The sequence below is a fragment of the Panthera tigris genome, chromosome C1, assembly GCF_018350195.1.
Source record: "Panthera tigris isolate Pti1 chromosome C1, P.tigris_Pti1_mat1.1, whole genome shotgun sequence".
Taxonomy (NCBI): Eukaryota; Metazoa; Chordata; class Mammalia; order Carnivora; family Felidae; genus Panthera; species Panthera tigris.
The window spans coordinates 156,930,481-156,947,109 of NC_056667.1; the positions used below are offsets into that span (position 1 = coordinate 156,930,481).

Here is a 16,629-nt window from a genome sequence, read left to right on the forward strand (position 1 = left end):
AACATCTGCTAAGATAGAGCAAAAGTGTCCTTCAGCCTGACTTTTCTTTAAAGTCATATATTAAAACTTAACCTGGTGTGTTCTTTCAAACTATAGCTACCTTGAGAATTCTCATTTGTAACAGTAAGGTTGGCAGGGAGGAAATGAGATGAGAAGGAGAAAATCTCTAATTTGTCATCAATAAAATAAATCAGGAAATACCCTTTAATCTCAAGAGTACAATTTACTGATTTAGTCATTTATTTACAAAATTGATGGAAATTGTTAACAAGGAGTTAATTGATTTAAGTCACCTGATTACTACAGTTAATTAACCACACTGACTTAATCTTCTTTGAAAACATCAACTAATCATTTCCCAGGTGTCAAGGGGTAAATCGTTAAATAAAAAATAAACCTCTGTCCCCCTCTTCAAGGGAGATTTCTTGAGCATGTTTTCTTTGCAGATTCCAATCTAGCAACAAGCCAAGTTTGGGGTGTGTGTGTGTGTGTGTGTGTGTGTGTGTGTGTGTGCGCGCGCGCGCGTGTGTGTGTTTTCCCCTATACAGCTATACTGAAAGAGCTGCCATCTTTCCAGGGTTTTTTCCTCTTTTATAATAAGAGAGAAGCAGCCTTGCAACCCTACCATCCATGTCATTTTGAATTACTTTAAAAAATGAGCTAGGAACACTCTTCAAGTAAAAATGAGCAAATGAAAGGCAATGGAGACTTTCACATGAGAAAGTGAGTTTTCAAAAAAATAACTTGAGAACTTATTTGGAGGGTGTGACTACAAAGAAATCGTGTGAGGGAATGGGGGTGAGGGGCACGTTATTACTGAGCTGTTCTAATCTTTTAATTTCTTTTGGTTTAATTAAATTGTCTTTTTTTGTTTGTTTTTTGAGAGGGAGAGCGAGCAGGGGAGGGGCAAAGAGAGAGGGAGAATGAGAATCCCAAGCAGACTCCACACCATCAGCACAGAGCCCGATTCGGGGCTCAAACCCATGAACCAGAGTTCATGACCCAAGCAGAAACCAAAAGTCGGCTGCCCAACCGGCTGAGCCATCCAGGCACCCCTGAGCTGTTCTAATCTTGACTGTGGTAGTGGTTACACAAATATATACACATATTAAAACTGATAGAGCTGCACACTACAAAGTCTATTTTAGTCTGTGTTAATTTTTTAAATAAAACAAAGCACTTCATAATGCCAATATTCATAAAAACTATGAAACCTTATTCCCTTTTTTAAAGATAGAAAAATTAAGACAAATCACCTGCCCCCCCACCTCAATGAAAAGGGGGTGGGGAGGCATAAGAAAACCAATCAGAAGGAATATAACCCATGTCTCTCATGGCTACCCAGTTCTCAATTAGTAGACCCACTGCTTCTCTGAAAAAAAATAAAATAAAGCCAATTGTCTTTGATCTACCAAAGCACCCACAGTACAAGAGGGCTCTGGAGGGAACCAAAGTCCCAGGTCACTGTGACAAATCACGCTTACACTTGCTAAAGGGAAAGAGCACAAGGGTCTTGATAAAACCTGATTCCCCTCCCGCCCTTTTCTCATTCCTTCCATCACAGCAAAGTGTTTGAAAAATAAATCTGGATTACAGTGGGATTTTGTTGCACATATTCACAATCGGCAACAACTATTAAAGACCTCTAGGATTTCCCCTACAGAGAAGTGAAAGCCTTCAATACAAGATGTATCCCTCTGAGCTCAAGTCCCACGTTTTCTCTTGTCTGCACTGCTGGGTTTAATTATTTACAGTGAGAATCATCTAACTTTCACTGCCTTCCAGTTAGTATGTTCAATTTTTAAACCACGCATTTTGTTTTTCACCAGAATCTTGGCTTTCAATGATTACTTTGCAAATTCTTTCAACACCTCACTGCACCAAATATTAGGGAAGAGGTAAATTTTTGTGGCAGAAGTGAACTGGAAAAAAAATTCAGAGTTTTGGTACACAAAAATTAACCATTTATTGGGGGCGCTTGGGTGGCTCAGTTTATTAAGCATCAGACTTCATGTGAGGTCATGATCTCATGGCTCAGTCTGTGAGTTCAAGCCCTGTGTGGGGCTCTCTGCTGTCAGCACAGAGCCCACTCTGAATCCTCTGCCTCCCTCTCTCTCTGACCCTCTCCCACTTGCAGTTTTCTTCTCTCTCTCTCTCTCAAAAATAAAAAAAATTTAAAAAAACATTTAAAAAATCAACCATTTAACAATTGACTTAAGAAATATGTGCATTTTACTTTATTCATTTGCAAATTCTTTTTATTTACTACATGCTAAAAACAAAACCAGAAATACCTATCAATAGTCATCATTATGGTCTAGAAAAATCATAACTGCAACGTACAATCCAGAAGCCTCCTCTCCATCTTACTTGGCACTGATGAATCGCTAAGGAATGACTGATAGAGCCTTACAACTTTGTTGCTTTTAAGGTCCTACTTCAAATACAGCCAACTTGAGGAAGCAGAGCCATAGTAGAAGGTAAGAAGTTCTATCTTTGAAGTCCACTTGACAGATTCACAATAGAAATTCCCTGTAAAATCATCCTAAGACCTTTTTCTCCTAGAAATGCTGATTTAGGCAACCCAGTTGAGATGAAGTTGACTCCCTTCCAAGACTACCTCTCACCTCTGGCAGCTTCCTCCCTACTTTCATCCCCCATCAAACCATACCAGTTTTGGATCTCATTCTCAGTGAACCTTGCTCTAGCAAACTTTTACCTGCATGGCTATCTCACCAAACTCCTCTGCTCTAGAGGGGTAAACATTTCTACCCTTTTAAACAGAGTTTCAGGAGGAAACAATGTCTTACTCCTAAGGATTGGTTCTAACGATGACAAAGCAGACATCTTTGGCCAAGATGAGAGACGTTTGGGGGCCAAGAGACCTTTTAGCACCTCCAGCCCATAGGCAAATGCCTTCCACATCTCTACAAGAGCAGTCTCCTCAAGGGGCACCTGGGTGGCTCAGTCGGTTGAGTGTCCAACTTCAGCTCAGGTCGTGATCTCACGGTTCATGAGTTCAAGCCCCATGTCAGGTTTTGTGCTGACAGTTCAGAGCCCGGAGCCTGCTTCAGATTCTGTGTCTCCCTCTCTCTCTGCCCCTTCCCCGCTCATGCTCTGTCTCTCTCTGTCTCCCAAAAATGAATAAATGTTGGGGCGCCTGGGTGGCGCAGTCGGTTAAGCGTCCGACTTCAGCCAGGTCACGATCTCGCGGTCCGTGAGTTCGAGCCCCGCGTCAGGCTCTGGGCTGATGGCTCGGAGCCTGGAGCCTGTTTCCGATTCTGTGTCTCCCTCTCTCTCTGCCCCTCCCCCGTTCATGCTCTGTCTCTCTCTGTCCCAAAAATAAAAAAAAAAAAAAAAACGTTGAAAAAAAAATTTAAAAAAAAAAATGAATAAATGTTAAAAAAAAAATTTTTTTTAAGTGTCTGACTTTGGCTCAGGTCATGATCTTGCAGTTCACAAGTTTGAACCCCACATCAGGCTCTGTGCTGACAGCTCAGAGGCTCCCTGACAGCTCAGAGCCTGGAGACTGATGCGGATTCTGTGTCTCTCTCTGTCTCTGCCCATCCCCTGCTCATTCTCTTTCTCTCTCTCTCTCTATCTCTCTCTCTTTCTCTCTCTCTCTCTCAAAAATAAATAAAACATTAAAAAAATTTTTTTAATAAAAAAAAAAGAGCAGCCTCCTCAGATATAGGGACTCCACTCTCACTTGTTCATTACTATCTTTTAGGATATTGAATAAGAGAACTTACTAAGAATTTTTCCATCAATATTAAATAACAGCCTTTTAAAATCTGTCATCCCTAAGAGGAAGTTAGAGTAGAACTCTCTAATTGGGTGTCATCTTTTGAATGAAAAGACATGTAATTATAGAGAAGAGAATACTGCCAGATAAGGAATGGTAGTACAGGAGGAAGCCAGCAAGCAAGAATCAATGGATACCCAAGGAGTATAGAGGAAAAAGTAGGTTAAAATAGAAGTGTACTCTTCTGAATAGTAAGGTATTTTGGACAGGCATATGTCACAGGAATCTCTCTATCCTTTGATATAACTAGTTACATCGCGCTGGGAGCATAAGGTCTTGATCAACATGTATTACATGAATGATTGCCAAAGTCACACAAAAATATCTGACATTTGGGTTGCAAAGCTAACAATCTCTGAAATGAGGTCACCGTAACATAACATGAACCATTAAATAAGGCTTTGTTTAACTGTGTAGACAGGCACTATCTTCCACCTGCTCCTACTTATCCACAGTGACAATATGTAAGAATAAGGGCTCTGGGTTCCAATCTTGGTTTCACCACTTAGTAAGTGGATGGCTTTGGGCACCTGTCTTTGCCTTGGTCTTTTATCCATAAATTCAGATTGTTAATGAAGTGGGTAAATTAATACCTGTAAAACACTTAGGATAGTGTCAGACATGTAGCAAGCACTCCAAAAAATTTATCCATAATTATTTTAGCTCATTCTTGCAACTTCACTACCCATTCATGCATGTAACTGAGCCATTCCTCTGCCTTTAACCTATTTGGTCATGGTTGTATATAGAGTCCTCAAAAGAATGGGACCTGGAATGAGAAAGGTTGTGTCCACAGGACAAGCAGTCATGGGCATTTTTCAGCAGTCTGGTCCTTCTTTGGTTGAGCCCATTTTTCCTTCATTCATCAGGAACAAGACCGATGAATGTCTCGGCTTGACATGTGATGTTCTTTCCACCATAGTCCATGCCGCCTCCCTGAGTTGGGAAACCACTCCCCTCTTCAAAGAGGCCCTTTTGTGTGATCAAGGCTGTTTTCACCGTGCTGTGGCCTCAGACAGCTTTCTTTTGTGTTGTTTAAACGCAGAATGGCAGTCCACTAACATAATGTCAAAAACTTTGCCTTATCTTTTTGTAAAAGCTACTGTATCAAATCTGTCCTAAAAATAGCAGAATGACACATTCTGTATATACAGGGGATTCTCACAGGGTAACCAAGTGTCTAAGTTAACGTTAGAAAGGTTAAAGAGACTGATGCAGGATCAGCTACTCTCAAATGCATTGGGAATCATCAGTGTTGAGGGTCAGCGAGGCAGAGGAAAGGGAAGAGTCAAATGGAGAGAAACAGCATTGCTAAGCCACTTGTTTTAATAGAGATAGCAATTTTTTATTCCCTCCATGGGATTTTTGATGGAGCCTGGGGGAATTAAAGGCTGGCAATACCAGGGACATGGTGATGAGCTGAATGCCCCTTCTTAGCTTTAGAGTCCATGGGGCATTTATCCATTTGTTCAACTTATATTTATTTATTTAGCCCTATTCTAGATACTAGGTATAAAGCAATAAACAAGGGAGACAAAAATTCCTGCCCTCATGAAATTGACATCTTAAAGAAAGGAAGACAAAAGTAAATAAATAAGTTACATACATTGTGTCAGATGGTTATAAGTGCAATGAAGAGAGTTAATCAAGAAAAATCTGAAGACCACACTGATAAGGTGACCTATGAGCAAAGACCTATAGGAAGCAAGGAGTGTGAGTCATGCACAATTTGAGGGAAGAGCACTCAGAGAGAAAGCAAATTTAAAAGCCTTAAGGTACACACTATGTTGGGGGTGGGGGGGGGGAGGAAGCAAGGATTATCACCATGCCTAGAGCATTGTGAGAGGGGGAGAGGAGAAAGGGTTTTCTACATTCACTCAGCTCTTTTGGGGTCCACTTCACTTATAGAAAGGCACCTTGCCCAAGGTCATGCCCTTATGAGGGCAGGCCACATCTAGTAACTAAAAAAGGTCATTGCAGCCTGCCATAGAACACTCTCACAGTCAAGTCTTGCTCCAGAGCTCCCCACTAGGTTGACTGAGGCCGTCTCAGAGTGTTTAACTTCTGCCATTCCTGCTTCCTCATTTCTCTTCAAGGGCAATGATCTTAATAAACATCTTTTACCCCAAACTCCATCTTAGTGTCTGTTTCTAGACAACTCAACTTGTGTGTGACAGAAGCCATTGGAGCTTTTGAGCAGTAGTAACATGATCTGACTGATATTCTAAATAGGTGTCAAGAGTAGACAGAAGAGGGACAAAAGGGAAGCAGAATGATCAGTAAGGAAGCTATTGCAATAATCTCGGTAAGAGTTGACTATGATGTGGATCAGTGTGGTAGCATTAAACATGGTAAAAAGTGATTGGATTCTAGATACATTTTGAAGATTAAAACAATGGGATTTTCTGATGGATTGAATGTAAGATATAAAAGAAAAAGGAATCCGGGCAAGGATGGTCCAGCCATTTACTAAGATGGAAAAGCCTATGTGGAAAGCAGGTTTAGGGCATTAGAGAAGATCAGAGTTATGGTATTGGTCTAGATTTGGATCAGATTCACAAATTTGGAAGTTGTCAACATATAGATGGTAAAGCCATGAGACAGGATGAGTCTCCAAAGATGTAGCGTAGGCAGAGATGAAAAGTAGTCAGTCAGGTAGATGGGCAGGAATAAAATAGCAAGGAAGAAGGAAACCAGGAGAATTTGGTTTCTTGGAAGCCAGATGACGTGTTTCATGGAGGAAAGCAGGATACACAGTGTCAGATGCCTCTGATAGTTAAACAAGAGCTGAGAGTGGATTATTGGATTTAATAGCATGGAGGTCATTAGTGACCTTGGCAAAAGAAGTATCTACCAAGGGTGGGAGCAAAAACTTGAAAGGCATGGATTTGAGAAAAATTGGAGAAAAATTACAGTGGGTATAGACAAATCTGGGAAGGAATTTTGCCATAAAGAGGAACAGAGAAAATAGGAACAGAAATGTGGGGAAAGAGAGTAGACACTTAATTAGTGAGAGGTTAAGACAGAATTCAATGTAGGACATGAATGAACTGTTTGAACTTAAAGAGCATGGAAAGTTCATCCAGTGTAACCAGAGGGAAGACAGAATATACAGACAGGATGTATGCAGGTGATGATGGCTGAGTTATGGGAGCTTGTTGAGTTCTCTTCTGATTGCTTCTATTTTCACATTTATAAGAAGCAATGTCATCTGAGCAGGTGGTGTCGGAAGTTTGAGGAAAGAGGAGATATAAGGAAGTAGGAAAGTGAATGGCCTCACCAGACAGCAGGTCTGAGGTTGAGATTAGTTTCACAAATTTATAATGAGATCAGTCAACCTAGTTTTGTGTTTTCTCTTGCCACATTTAGCTACAGCAATGCAGATGTGGAGCATTAGATTTAACCAGGACTGAGCTTTGGCAGAGCACAAGAGAGCAAGACAACGGGACAGGGGGGCCCGACTGCTGGCGGTATAGGCAAGGAAGTAATGTTAATGAAGAGTCATAACAATATAAGATGAGAAGTAAATAAACAAGGGATTTGAGGGACAGTGTACACGTGGTAGGATCACCGACTCTAAGTCCCAGTGGGGTCAACAAAGAATTGAGCCTAGGCTATAAAAGAAATGAGCTACAAGGTTTTCCAATACTCCCATTCCAACCATGGAATTGATGGCTGCTTTAGATGCCAGTGGGCTCTGTCAGGATGCTCTGACATAAATTGGAGGAGAGAGATTACAGTGGTTATAGAGAAATCTGCCTAATTTGGGTAAGAAAGGATTAGAGGATCCATCCAACAGTTGCTCAGCTTAAAGAATCAAAGGTTCTGAGAGGGGGAGGAAGGACTTCAATTGTGTCCAGGGACAGAGCAAAGAATACAATTAAGACACAAACAGTAACTCTAGGGAGGGAGGGTCATGTTAGGCAGGATAGGAGATGGCCAGAAATGGGGGCAGCACTAGATATAAAAGAGTAGTTTTCCTTCTTACTGTAGCTACCTTGTAACATCCCCATTCAAAAGAAAGTATGGATTTAACAGAGTGTATTTAACTGCCTGCTAGAAGGAATTTACAGTGGCATGTTAGTATACCTTTAGCTACAAAACTAAAAATGAGAGATTACCTAGATCAGCTGTTTCCAAATTGTCTGACCCTCAGAATCAACTGGAAACTCTTTAAAAACAGATGCCCATACTCCTGATTTAGTAAGATTGGGTTTTTGCCTAAGAATCTATACACTTTTTAAAGCTCCCCAGGTGACTTTGATGATAATGCCAAGTTAGGGGAACTGGCTGACTTCTATCTAGGGTTCCTAAAAATTATAACATTCTTTAAGTTGTGGTGAAATAGTGCTTTTGAGAACATAAGCTAACTCTCAATGTTGAATTCACCCTAGATATGATCAAGAAAACATGCAGCCCCATTTGCTCTGGCAGCTATAATATAACAATAGGGGAAGCTGGACTGAAAACAAAGCTGAAACCTAGAAGAGAGTAGAGTCAAGAAAAACACAAAGAAAGAGAACTGGAGCCCTGACTGCACCTCACCTGAACCCCACTCAGCCTCAGAATTTTCTTACACAAGCCAATAAATACCCTTTATTGTTTAAGCCGGTTTGAGGTGGGTTTTCAGTTTCTTGTTTCTCACAACAAAAAGTATCCTCCACACCCTTCCTTCCCCATATCAAAATTAAACCAGTGTGGCAGCACATGTTAGCATTTTCTCCTCTTCTTTAGTGAGATTATAATGTGCATAGGATTGATATATTTCATATTTTAGAAAAACCCTTCCATTCTTCAGTTCAACTTTGAGGATTTCCCTAATGAAATAAATTATTTTGCTTTTTCAGCCTTTACACAAAAAAGCTTCTCCTTGCTAATGAAATAAAAACCAAAAATTGGGCCCAAAGAGACAATCAAATCTCTGACACTATAGGACAGGATGTTTTTATATAAGAATCCAAGAAAGTCTAGCATAACAGAACTGGCTATTGTCTTCTTCCCCTTGTTCACATTTAACACCTATAGGAACGTCAAAAGTAGATAGGTTTTCATTTAATGTCAATCAGTAGATTAGTGAGTAAAGGCTTCTGTTCAAAGTTACTAAGAAAGAATCTTCATGTGTTATTGACCGATAGTACATACACTTAAAGGAGACCTCTGGTATTGCTTACAAACTTGGATCTCAAGATCTGGACAATAAACAAGCCATTGTATCCATGGTAACAGTGGCTTAACTTTTCAATGCACAGAATGGTAATTACATTTCCTCCTTTCATTCATTTCTCCCTGTTCCCAATAACCTTGGGGGTCAGGCATGACCTGAGGGCTAATGACTAAAAGCATAGAGCTTTCATCATGAAACTTCACATTGTGTAACCCGTCACCTTTCTTAGAGAGACTTCTTATTTCCTTGCATTGGGTTTTGGCACTGTACTAAGTCAGAAGTACCCTTATATAAAAGTTAACCATCTTAATTTTGGAATGATAATGTTTCTAGTTTCTCAGCACATGCTTTAGAAATAAGACTTAAAGACCAGCAAAATAACCATTGGCATAGAGCGCATATATTTGACATTCCGAATCAATCCAGGGAGGTGTGAAAGACACCCGCTCTACCATTATTGAAGAAGTTCTTAGGTTAAATGCTAAGGACTCTTGGATTTGCACCAGGATGTATTGTCTCCATAGAAGCTTTTTTTTTTTTCTAATTAGATGCTTTTATTTATTTATTTATTTGGGGGGGGAGGGAGGGACAGAGAGAAAGGGAGAAAGAGAATCCCAAGCAGGATCAGCACAGAGCCCGACACAAACCATAAGATCATGACCTGAGCCGAAAACAAGAGTCTGACGCTCAACCGAATAAGCCACCCAGGCACCCCTCCAAAGAAGCATTTTAATGTCTCCAAACCTCCTCTCTTCTTTCTTTCCACCCCATTCTCATAGCCAAGGCCTACTGCCTGGAAAAGCAGCAAAGTCTTAGAAATATAAGCAAGAAAGCAGAGTTAGCTGGGAAAGGAGAAAGGACGTAGGATTCACTGAAAAATGAATCATATAATGGACTCAAGAGCTCCTGTACTCTGCTCTCTCAGCTCACTTTTCAGAACTTTCCTATGCATCACAAAGATCTGTTCCATATAAGAAGCCTTTAGGCTACACATAAATCTTTTAGAAGTCCTTCTTTCTCCTGTTCTCCTAAACTTAAAATTGCAACATGATCACATGAACATAAAACTTCATCCCTTTTGCTTTAATACTTCCAATACGTTTCCCCCCTTCAATTCATTGAGTTTTTCCAGCACTGACTGCTCTTGAGAAATTTCTTCAGCCTTTTAAGTCTGTCTTCATGAATAAAACAAAAATAGCATCAGCTGGTTTTACCTGATAAAGTGTCCTAGACAGATTTGGTTTTTGCAGCAGCCCAGCCTCTGTTCACGTGGGAGCCCTATCCAAATTTCCCTCTATGGTCGACCTTAGTCCATGACTGCAGGAACCAAGCATATGACCCAAAGCCTAAGCCATGGGCACATTTCATGCCAGGTACAATGACTGGTTCTGCAATGAGTCTGTGACTTAAGCAGAGCCCAAGAGGCAACTTACACTTTTAAGACAAGACAAAAACTCTTGCTTTTTCCCAGAAAGAACGTGGCTCCAAGAGCCACTGACAGCCATCCTAAGACACTAAAGAACATGATTGAGAACAGTCTTCTCAGAGTCAGAAGATAGAGAAACCAGATTAGCTTGACATAGGCTGAGCCTCCACTTTATATTAGGCTGAGCAAAATATAAAATTTTATGTTAGGTTGAGTCTTTCTTAGAAAAACAGCAATCCCATATGGTTCAACCTAATAGTTATATCTTTACAATTATGTATTGAAATAAATTTCCTTTTTTGTCTCCAGGAAGTTTAATTTAGATTTCTGTCATTTACAAATATGAATCTAGACTAACATTTAAAGTTGTAGCCACTAAGGGTGCCTGGGTGGCTCAGTTGGTTTGTGGAGCCCTGCATAGGGCTCTGTGCTGACACTGAGGAGCCTGCTTGGGATTCTCTCTCCCTCTCTCTCTGCCCTCCCCTGCTCACCTTCTCTCTCCTTCTCTCCCTCCCTCTCACAAAAATAAACTTTAAAAAAAATGACCTAACAATTACCTTCAACTAAGAATAAATACCTATTCTGTACTATGAAATCCATAAACCTTAGTAACACGTTTCGATGGCCCAAGATTTTGAAAAATGGATCCAGAGATATGGTCTTTGAAAGGTGGGGCACTAACGTGGCATAAGTTCTGAACCAAGCTGGACAAGACACATGGTTGTATTAACCTATCCTCTTAGACTTGAGATTCCTCTTAGACCCGGGATATGTGACCCACCCTATATCTAAAAATGATCAATTAGGGGCACCTGGGTGGCTCAGTCAGTTGGACATCTGACTTTGGCTCAGGTCATGACCTCATGGTTCTTGGGTTCAAGCCCCAAGTTGGGCTCTGTGTTGACAGCTCGGAGCCTGGAGCCTGGAGCCTGCTTCGGATTCTGTGTGTGTCTCTCTCTCTGTCCTTCCCCTGCTCACACTCTGTCTCTCCCTCTGTCTCAAAAATAAATAAATATTTAAAAAAATTAAAAATGATCAATTAGGAAGACACAAAGAGGAGAGCTGGTTCTATCCTGGGCCACAGGCCCTTAGGCTAAGGGCTTAACCCCCCTCCCTTTCCCTCCTGTCAGTCCCCCTTTCTTCCCTCCAGGTTTAGTTACTTTTCTATAAAATAATGCAAGTAGACCAGCTGATAGCTAAGGTTTCCCCCATCTATAAAAGTCTAACTTTCTATTAGAACAGGACAGGCACAAGACTGAAGGGAGTTTGAGCAGAAGCCCTATACTATAAAAACTGGCTAGGAAGAACTTCAAGCAGAGAAAAAGAAGCCAACTGCTGTGAAATTAAAGCAGCAGCAGTATCAGAGATGTGACAGAACCAAAATATTGCCTGTTTGTTACTGGGCCCATAATCCTTTTAAATACATAAACTTCACCTGAAAGTGTAATTGTCATAAAGCTGATACTAACTATAAAAGGCATAACCCAGCTTCTATTGAATGAAAGAATATAACTTGAAGACCAATACCATTTTCTCAAAAAAACTTTCAGTCATGTACTGGGATCTGGGAATTCCTCAAAGAAATGTTACTTGAAAATGCCTAAGGCTTCCTTATGTGCACTTGGAAATTAGAAATACGAATAGAAAACAAAAAAAGAAATGTTACTTTTAGTGTTGGTCAATATAATAATAGCTGTAGTTATGATCTTTGTCTATATGCCTTACATATTCAGCCCTTTTATCTCTTTATGTTAATGAAATGTCATGGAGTAGATTCTCTTATCATATCAATTTTGCAGATAAGCAATCTGAGCCATGAAAGTTTAGTGACTTCCCCAATGTCACACAGCTAGAAAGTGGTAAAGCCATTGCTAGAACCCAGACAGCCTGACTCCAGAGTTCAGGCTCTCCCAATATTTCTTAACAGCATTCTACAAAACATGAAGAAAATACAAATAATTTTAGCTATAGATGTGTTATAATATTTTTAAAGACTAACCATAAAATACTCAGAGGTCTTTTCCAATTTCTAATGATGCAAACTTTGCAGGAAGATCTTACCTAAAGTGTGTGCTCAAATAAGGATCTTTACAATGTCATACTTTACTTCACCTGATAAGTCAATACGACAGGAATCTAGAAATCTCCTTAACCTTACAGGAAGGTTACCTAGAGGTCAGGTGATAGAAACCTGAAAAGAATTTCTGAAAAAATATCCAGAGTTACGATGCAAAGTGGCAAAGACTTGTAAAATACCACTCAGCTTCTTTAGTAACCTCATACATGGGTAGTGACTTAGGGAGCATGACATTTTTAGTACAAAATAAGAGACAGGGAAATAGAGGAGAGAGCCACACACTATAGCAGTTAAATTATAGCCTCTGGACTCAGAATCTCTTGGACTGGCCTCACAGCTCTGCCATTTTCTAGCAGTATGACCTTGAGCAAGTTAACTTCATTGACCCATGCCTCCATTTCCCATCAGTAAAACAGATACAGAAAGAGTACTTACATCAAAGGGTTATTATAAAGATTAAATGTCAACATTATAGTATTTATAGTATTATAAAAATTAAATGTCAATTAGTGTAAAGCACTTAGAACAGGGTCTGCCACATGTATAAGTGTATGATATGCTATTATTACTGTACATATTATTGTATATTATCAGAGAAGATGGATGGATTTAAACCACTAAAAAGAGTAAGTACAGGGGCGCCTGGGTGGCTTGGTTAAACGTCCAACTTCGGCTCAGGTCATGATCTCATAGTTCCTGAGTTCAGCGCGTTTGGGCTCTGTGCAGGCTCTGTGCTAACAGCTCAGAGCCTGGAGCCTGCTTTGGATTCTGTGTCTCCAACTCTCTCTCTCTCTCTCTCTCTCTCTCTCTCTCTCTCTCTCCCTCTGCCCCTCTTCCATTCGCTCTCTCTCTCTCTCTCTCAAAAAAAAACATTAAAAATTAAAAAAAAAAAAGAGTTAAGTACACCTTATTGGTGACTAAACCATCAATCCAGGGGAGAAAACACCTGTTTGGGTTGTATGGGAACAATCCAGATGTATCCCAGATGAATCCGGACAAGATTTCCTTTTGCCAGGCACTGACAGGAACATAGAGTAAATCCTATGGCTATACTTAGGACATACGATGTATATCACCCTAAGAGCTGCGGCAAACCCTCCACGATAATAATAAATCCTCTTTCCGTGTTACCAACCCTGAGAAAAAGGTGTGCAAAGCAAGAATTATTAACAGTCTCTCCCCACCTCCCCTCCCTCTCCAAAGATTTTTACAAACCAGTGAGGTTTGTTGGCGTTTCCAAACTTCTCAGGAAGTCTGAAATGGGTACTGCTAGGAGTTGCTGTATAATTATTTAGTTGATTCCCTCTAAGGAGCTTACGCTAAGAATTGAGGAAAGAAAGCAGATTAACCATTTGAATACATGCCACGGCCCATCCACAAGCTTTTCCCTCTCTCTTCCATAAATGGGGACTTCTACAGTCCCCACCCGTCAACCCCAATATGTGATCCAGGGAAATCAATTTATTGCTTTGGCTAATCCTACAACAATAGGGGTTTCATTTTCATTGTAGGGCAATTAAGTTGTCCGACGGGAAGGAAGGAGCAGGAGGGGAGAAAAGTGGGGGGAGAACTCTCCCATCCCCACAGACAGATTAGTCCCTGTGGAGGCAGCAGCGTCCGTTCTGTCTGTCTGGTGGTCGGTCACACGCAGCTCTGGGCTGCTACCTAGCAACGCAAAGCCTGGAGAGAGCTCGCGGGTTCCCCGGCCTCCTCCTCGCCCTTCCCATTCATCCCTGGTCTCTCTCTTTCTCTCTTTCTCTTTCTCTCTCTCTTTCTCTCTCTCCCCCACCCACCCCCCACTCCGTTCGCTGCTCTGTCTTCAAGTTTGCTCCTCTCCCTTCTCTCCCTTTTTCTCCCTACTTGTCTTCCCTGTTTTTCACCCTTACTGTTTTTATTCTCTCCACTGCTTCCTCCCTTTCTTTCTCTGCCTCTGTTTCTATAAAAACGTAAATTCTGACAACTTGAGAGAATTTTAAAGCGCTTCATACCAGAAACTTTTGCATTCGAGCCCTCAAAACTCTGGCCACGCAGACGGGGCCCCATTCATCAACACAAAAGCCCCCACCTCCCCGTTGAAAAGGAAAACCCTTCAAGAAAATGCTCCAGTATATCAGCCGCTCTCTCCGCCAATCCCGCCTCTTTGCCTTATCTCGGCTCGTAAATGATCTGCATCGAGATGCAGTCTCTTGAGGGTCACCGCGGGACCAAGTTTCGCCGAGGAAAAGAAGTGGGGGGGGGGGGGCTCCAGCCCTCGAAGGGATCTCCCCGGCTGCGCGCTGCAGGTGGAAAGCTGCGCACTGAGCAGCTCCGAGGACCGCTCAGCACCCCCAGGGAATAAATAAGTGGGGGGAACAGACTGCGCACAGCCTGAGAGAACCTCATTCTCCGGGTTCCAACTGCAGAGTGCTTTCCAGAGGGTCGGGAGAAAGTCCCGTGGGAACAAAGACGGGGTCCCCGTGGGGTGCGCTGTCACCGAAACCGGCGGAGCCGCTTTCTCAAGTTTGGCTGCTCGGTTGCCGGGCGGGCGAAGGAGGGGTGCTCGCGCTCGCCCCTCGCTGAGCAACCTGAGCGCCCCGGCGGGAGCCGCTCCAACGCCGCCGCCCTGCCCTGGCCCCTCCCGGCCGCGGTCCCCTCTGTGCGCTCACGGACTCGACCCCTGCCACTGCCGGGTAAGTCCCGAGCTCTGCGCGGAATTCCGGCCAGCGGACGCTTACCTTGGCCACTGGCCGGCGCCAGGCAGGCGGCAAAAGCCAGCAGTAGCGTGCACGCCACCGCTGCCGCCCCGCGCTCCATCCCCGCGACCGTCCGGGGCCCCGGCCTCGCTGTTCCTTCCCCGGGAGGTGGGCGCGCGTAGCCCGCAGCACCGGCGGCACCTCTGCTCGCGAGCGCTCCTGTAGGCCTGTACCCCGGCGGGCTCCTAGTGGCAGAAAGCCGGCCCCAGCGCCCGAGGCATCCCGTTTTCTACCCGCGCAAGTCCCCACCCTCCAGACAGTGCATAAAGCCCTTGAGACCCGACCGCCCCGGAACTAGCATGCGGGAATCCAGCGGGGCAGGCCCCCTGCCGCCAGGCCCGCCCCCTGCACTTCTCAGCGTAGGAAGGAGTAGGGACTCGAACACACGTGCGCTCTCACATGCACACCCCACGCGCGCGCGCACACACTCACACACGACTTCATAGGGTCGCGCGCACACCGTAGCCCACACTCCTCACTGTCACACAAACTGACAGTCTCACGCGCTCACTCGCGCGCCGGCACACACATTCCTAAGTCTCACACACGTGCGGTACTCCACAGTCACACAAACACCGACACGTGCACGCACACTTCACAGTTAGGTATTCACACGCTTACTCACTCCTGGAAGCCTCACACTTGTGCGAACACCCGCCTGACACACACACACACACACACACACACACACACACACACACACACGGGCACGTTCTGCCCTAGCCTCTGCGCGGGTTTGCCTGCGCAACAGAAGTCGGCTATGCAGTCCGCGGGGAAACCTACCACCGACAGTCTTAAAAAAGGAAGAAAAAGAAGAGAAGAAAACGGAAGGAATAAGCCCGCTGGGAGCGATTTGTGACCATTCTCTAGTCTGAAATCTCTAGGCTTCTCGGACACCCCGGTTTCGCCCATAGAGTTGAGATGCTGAGATGGGTGCTGTTTTGTTTTTGTTTTTGTTTTTTTCCAAGAGAAAAGGGGCAGACCAATGTTGGGGGGAGAGTTGGATCCTTGTTCAGCTTTTCTTAAGCAGCACATACACAGGTGTCACCGTCAGATCGCGTTTCTTACAAATCTGTTCCATTTGAAGCAACATTGGAAAAGAATGAATGTCCTCTGGATTGACTGGTGCGCCTTTATATGAGGGAGAGACGTAAGGGGTTCAGGGAGCCCTGAAGCTCCCTCCTGCAAGGCAGCGTTAGGCTGTCGGGGACTCCGGCCCCCAAGAGCCCTGCGGAGGGACCTTACAGCCACCCTCAGAGCATCTTCCTCAGGCGGTTCGTGACTCTAGAGCCGGCAGAAAAAAAGGAGGGGTGGCGCGACTTATTTCCTGGACCTGGGATCCCTGTCTTATGAGAAGGGGCCGTTCTCGGGCGGGGGGTCGCCCCAGAATCTCCTGTCCCGGGCTCTGGATTAACTCCGCAGCAG

At 43.4% G+C, this 16,629-nt stretch overlaps 1 protein-coding gene across 1 annotated transcript in view; it reads right to left on the minus strand.

Annotated features, from left to right (window-relative positions):
- LRP2 (LDL receptor related protein 2) overlaps positions 1 to 15,444 on the minus strand; it is a 198,056-nt gene extending 182,612 nt beyond the window's left edge. The window contains exon 1 of the mRNA XM_042994641.1: positions 15,187 to 15,444. Within this exon, the coding sequence (XP_042850575.1) occupies positions 15,187 to 15,265 (79 nt within the window). The 5' untranslated portion in view covers positions 15,266 to 15,444. The remainder of the gene's footprint in view (positions 1 to 15,186) is intronic.
- Positions 15,445 to 16,629: the final 1,185 nt, after the last annotated feature.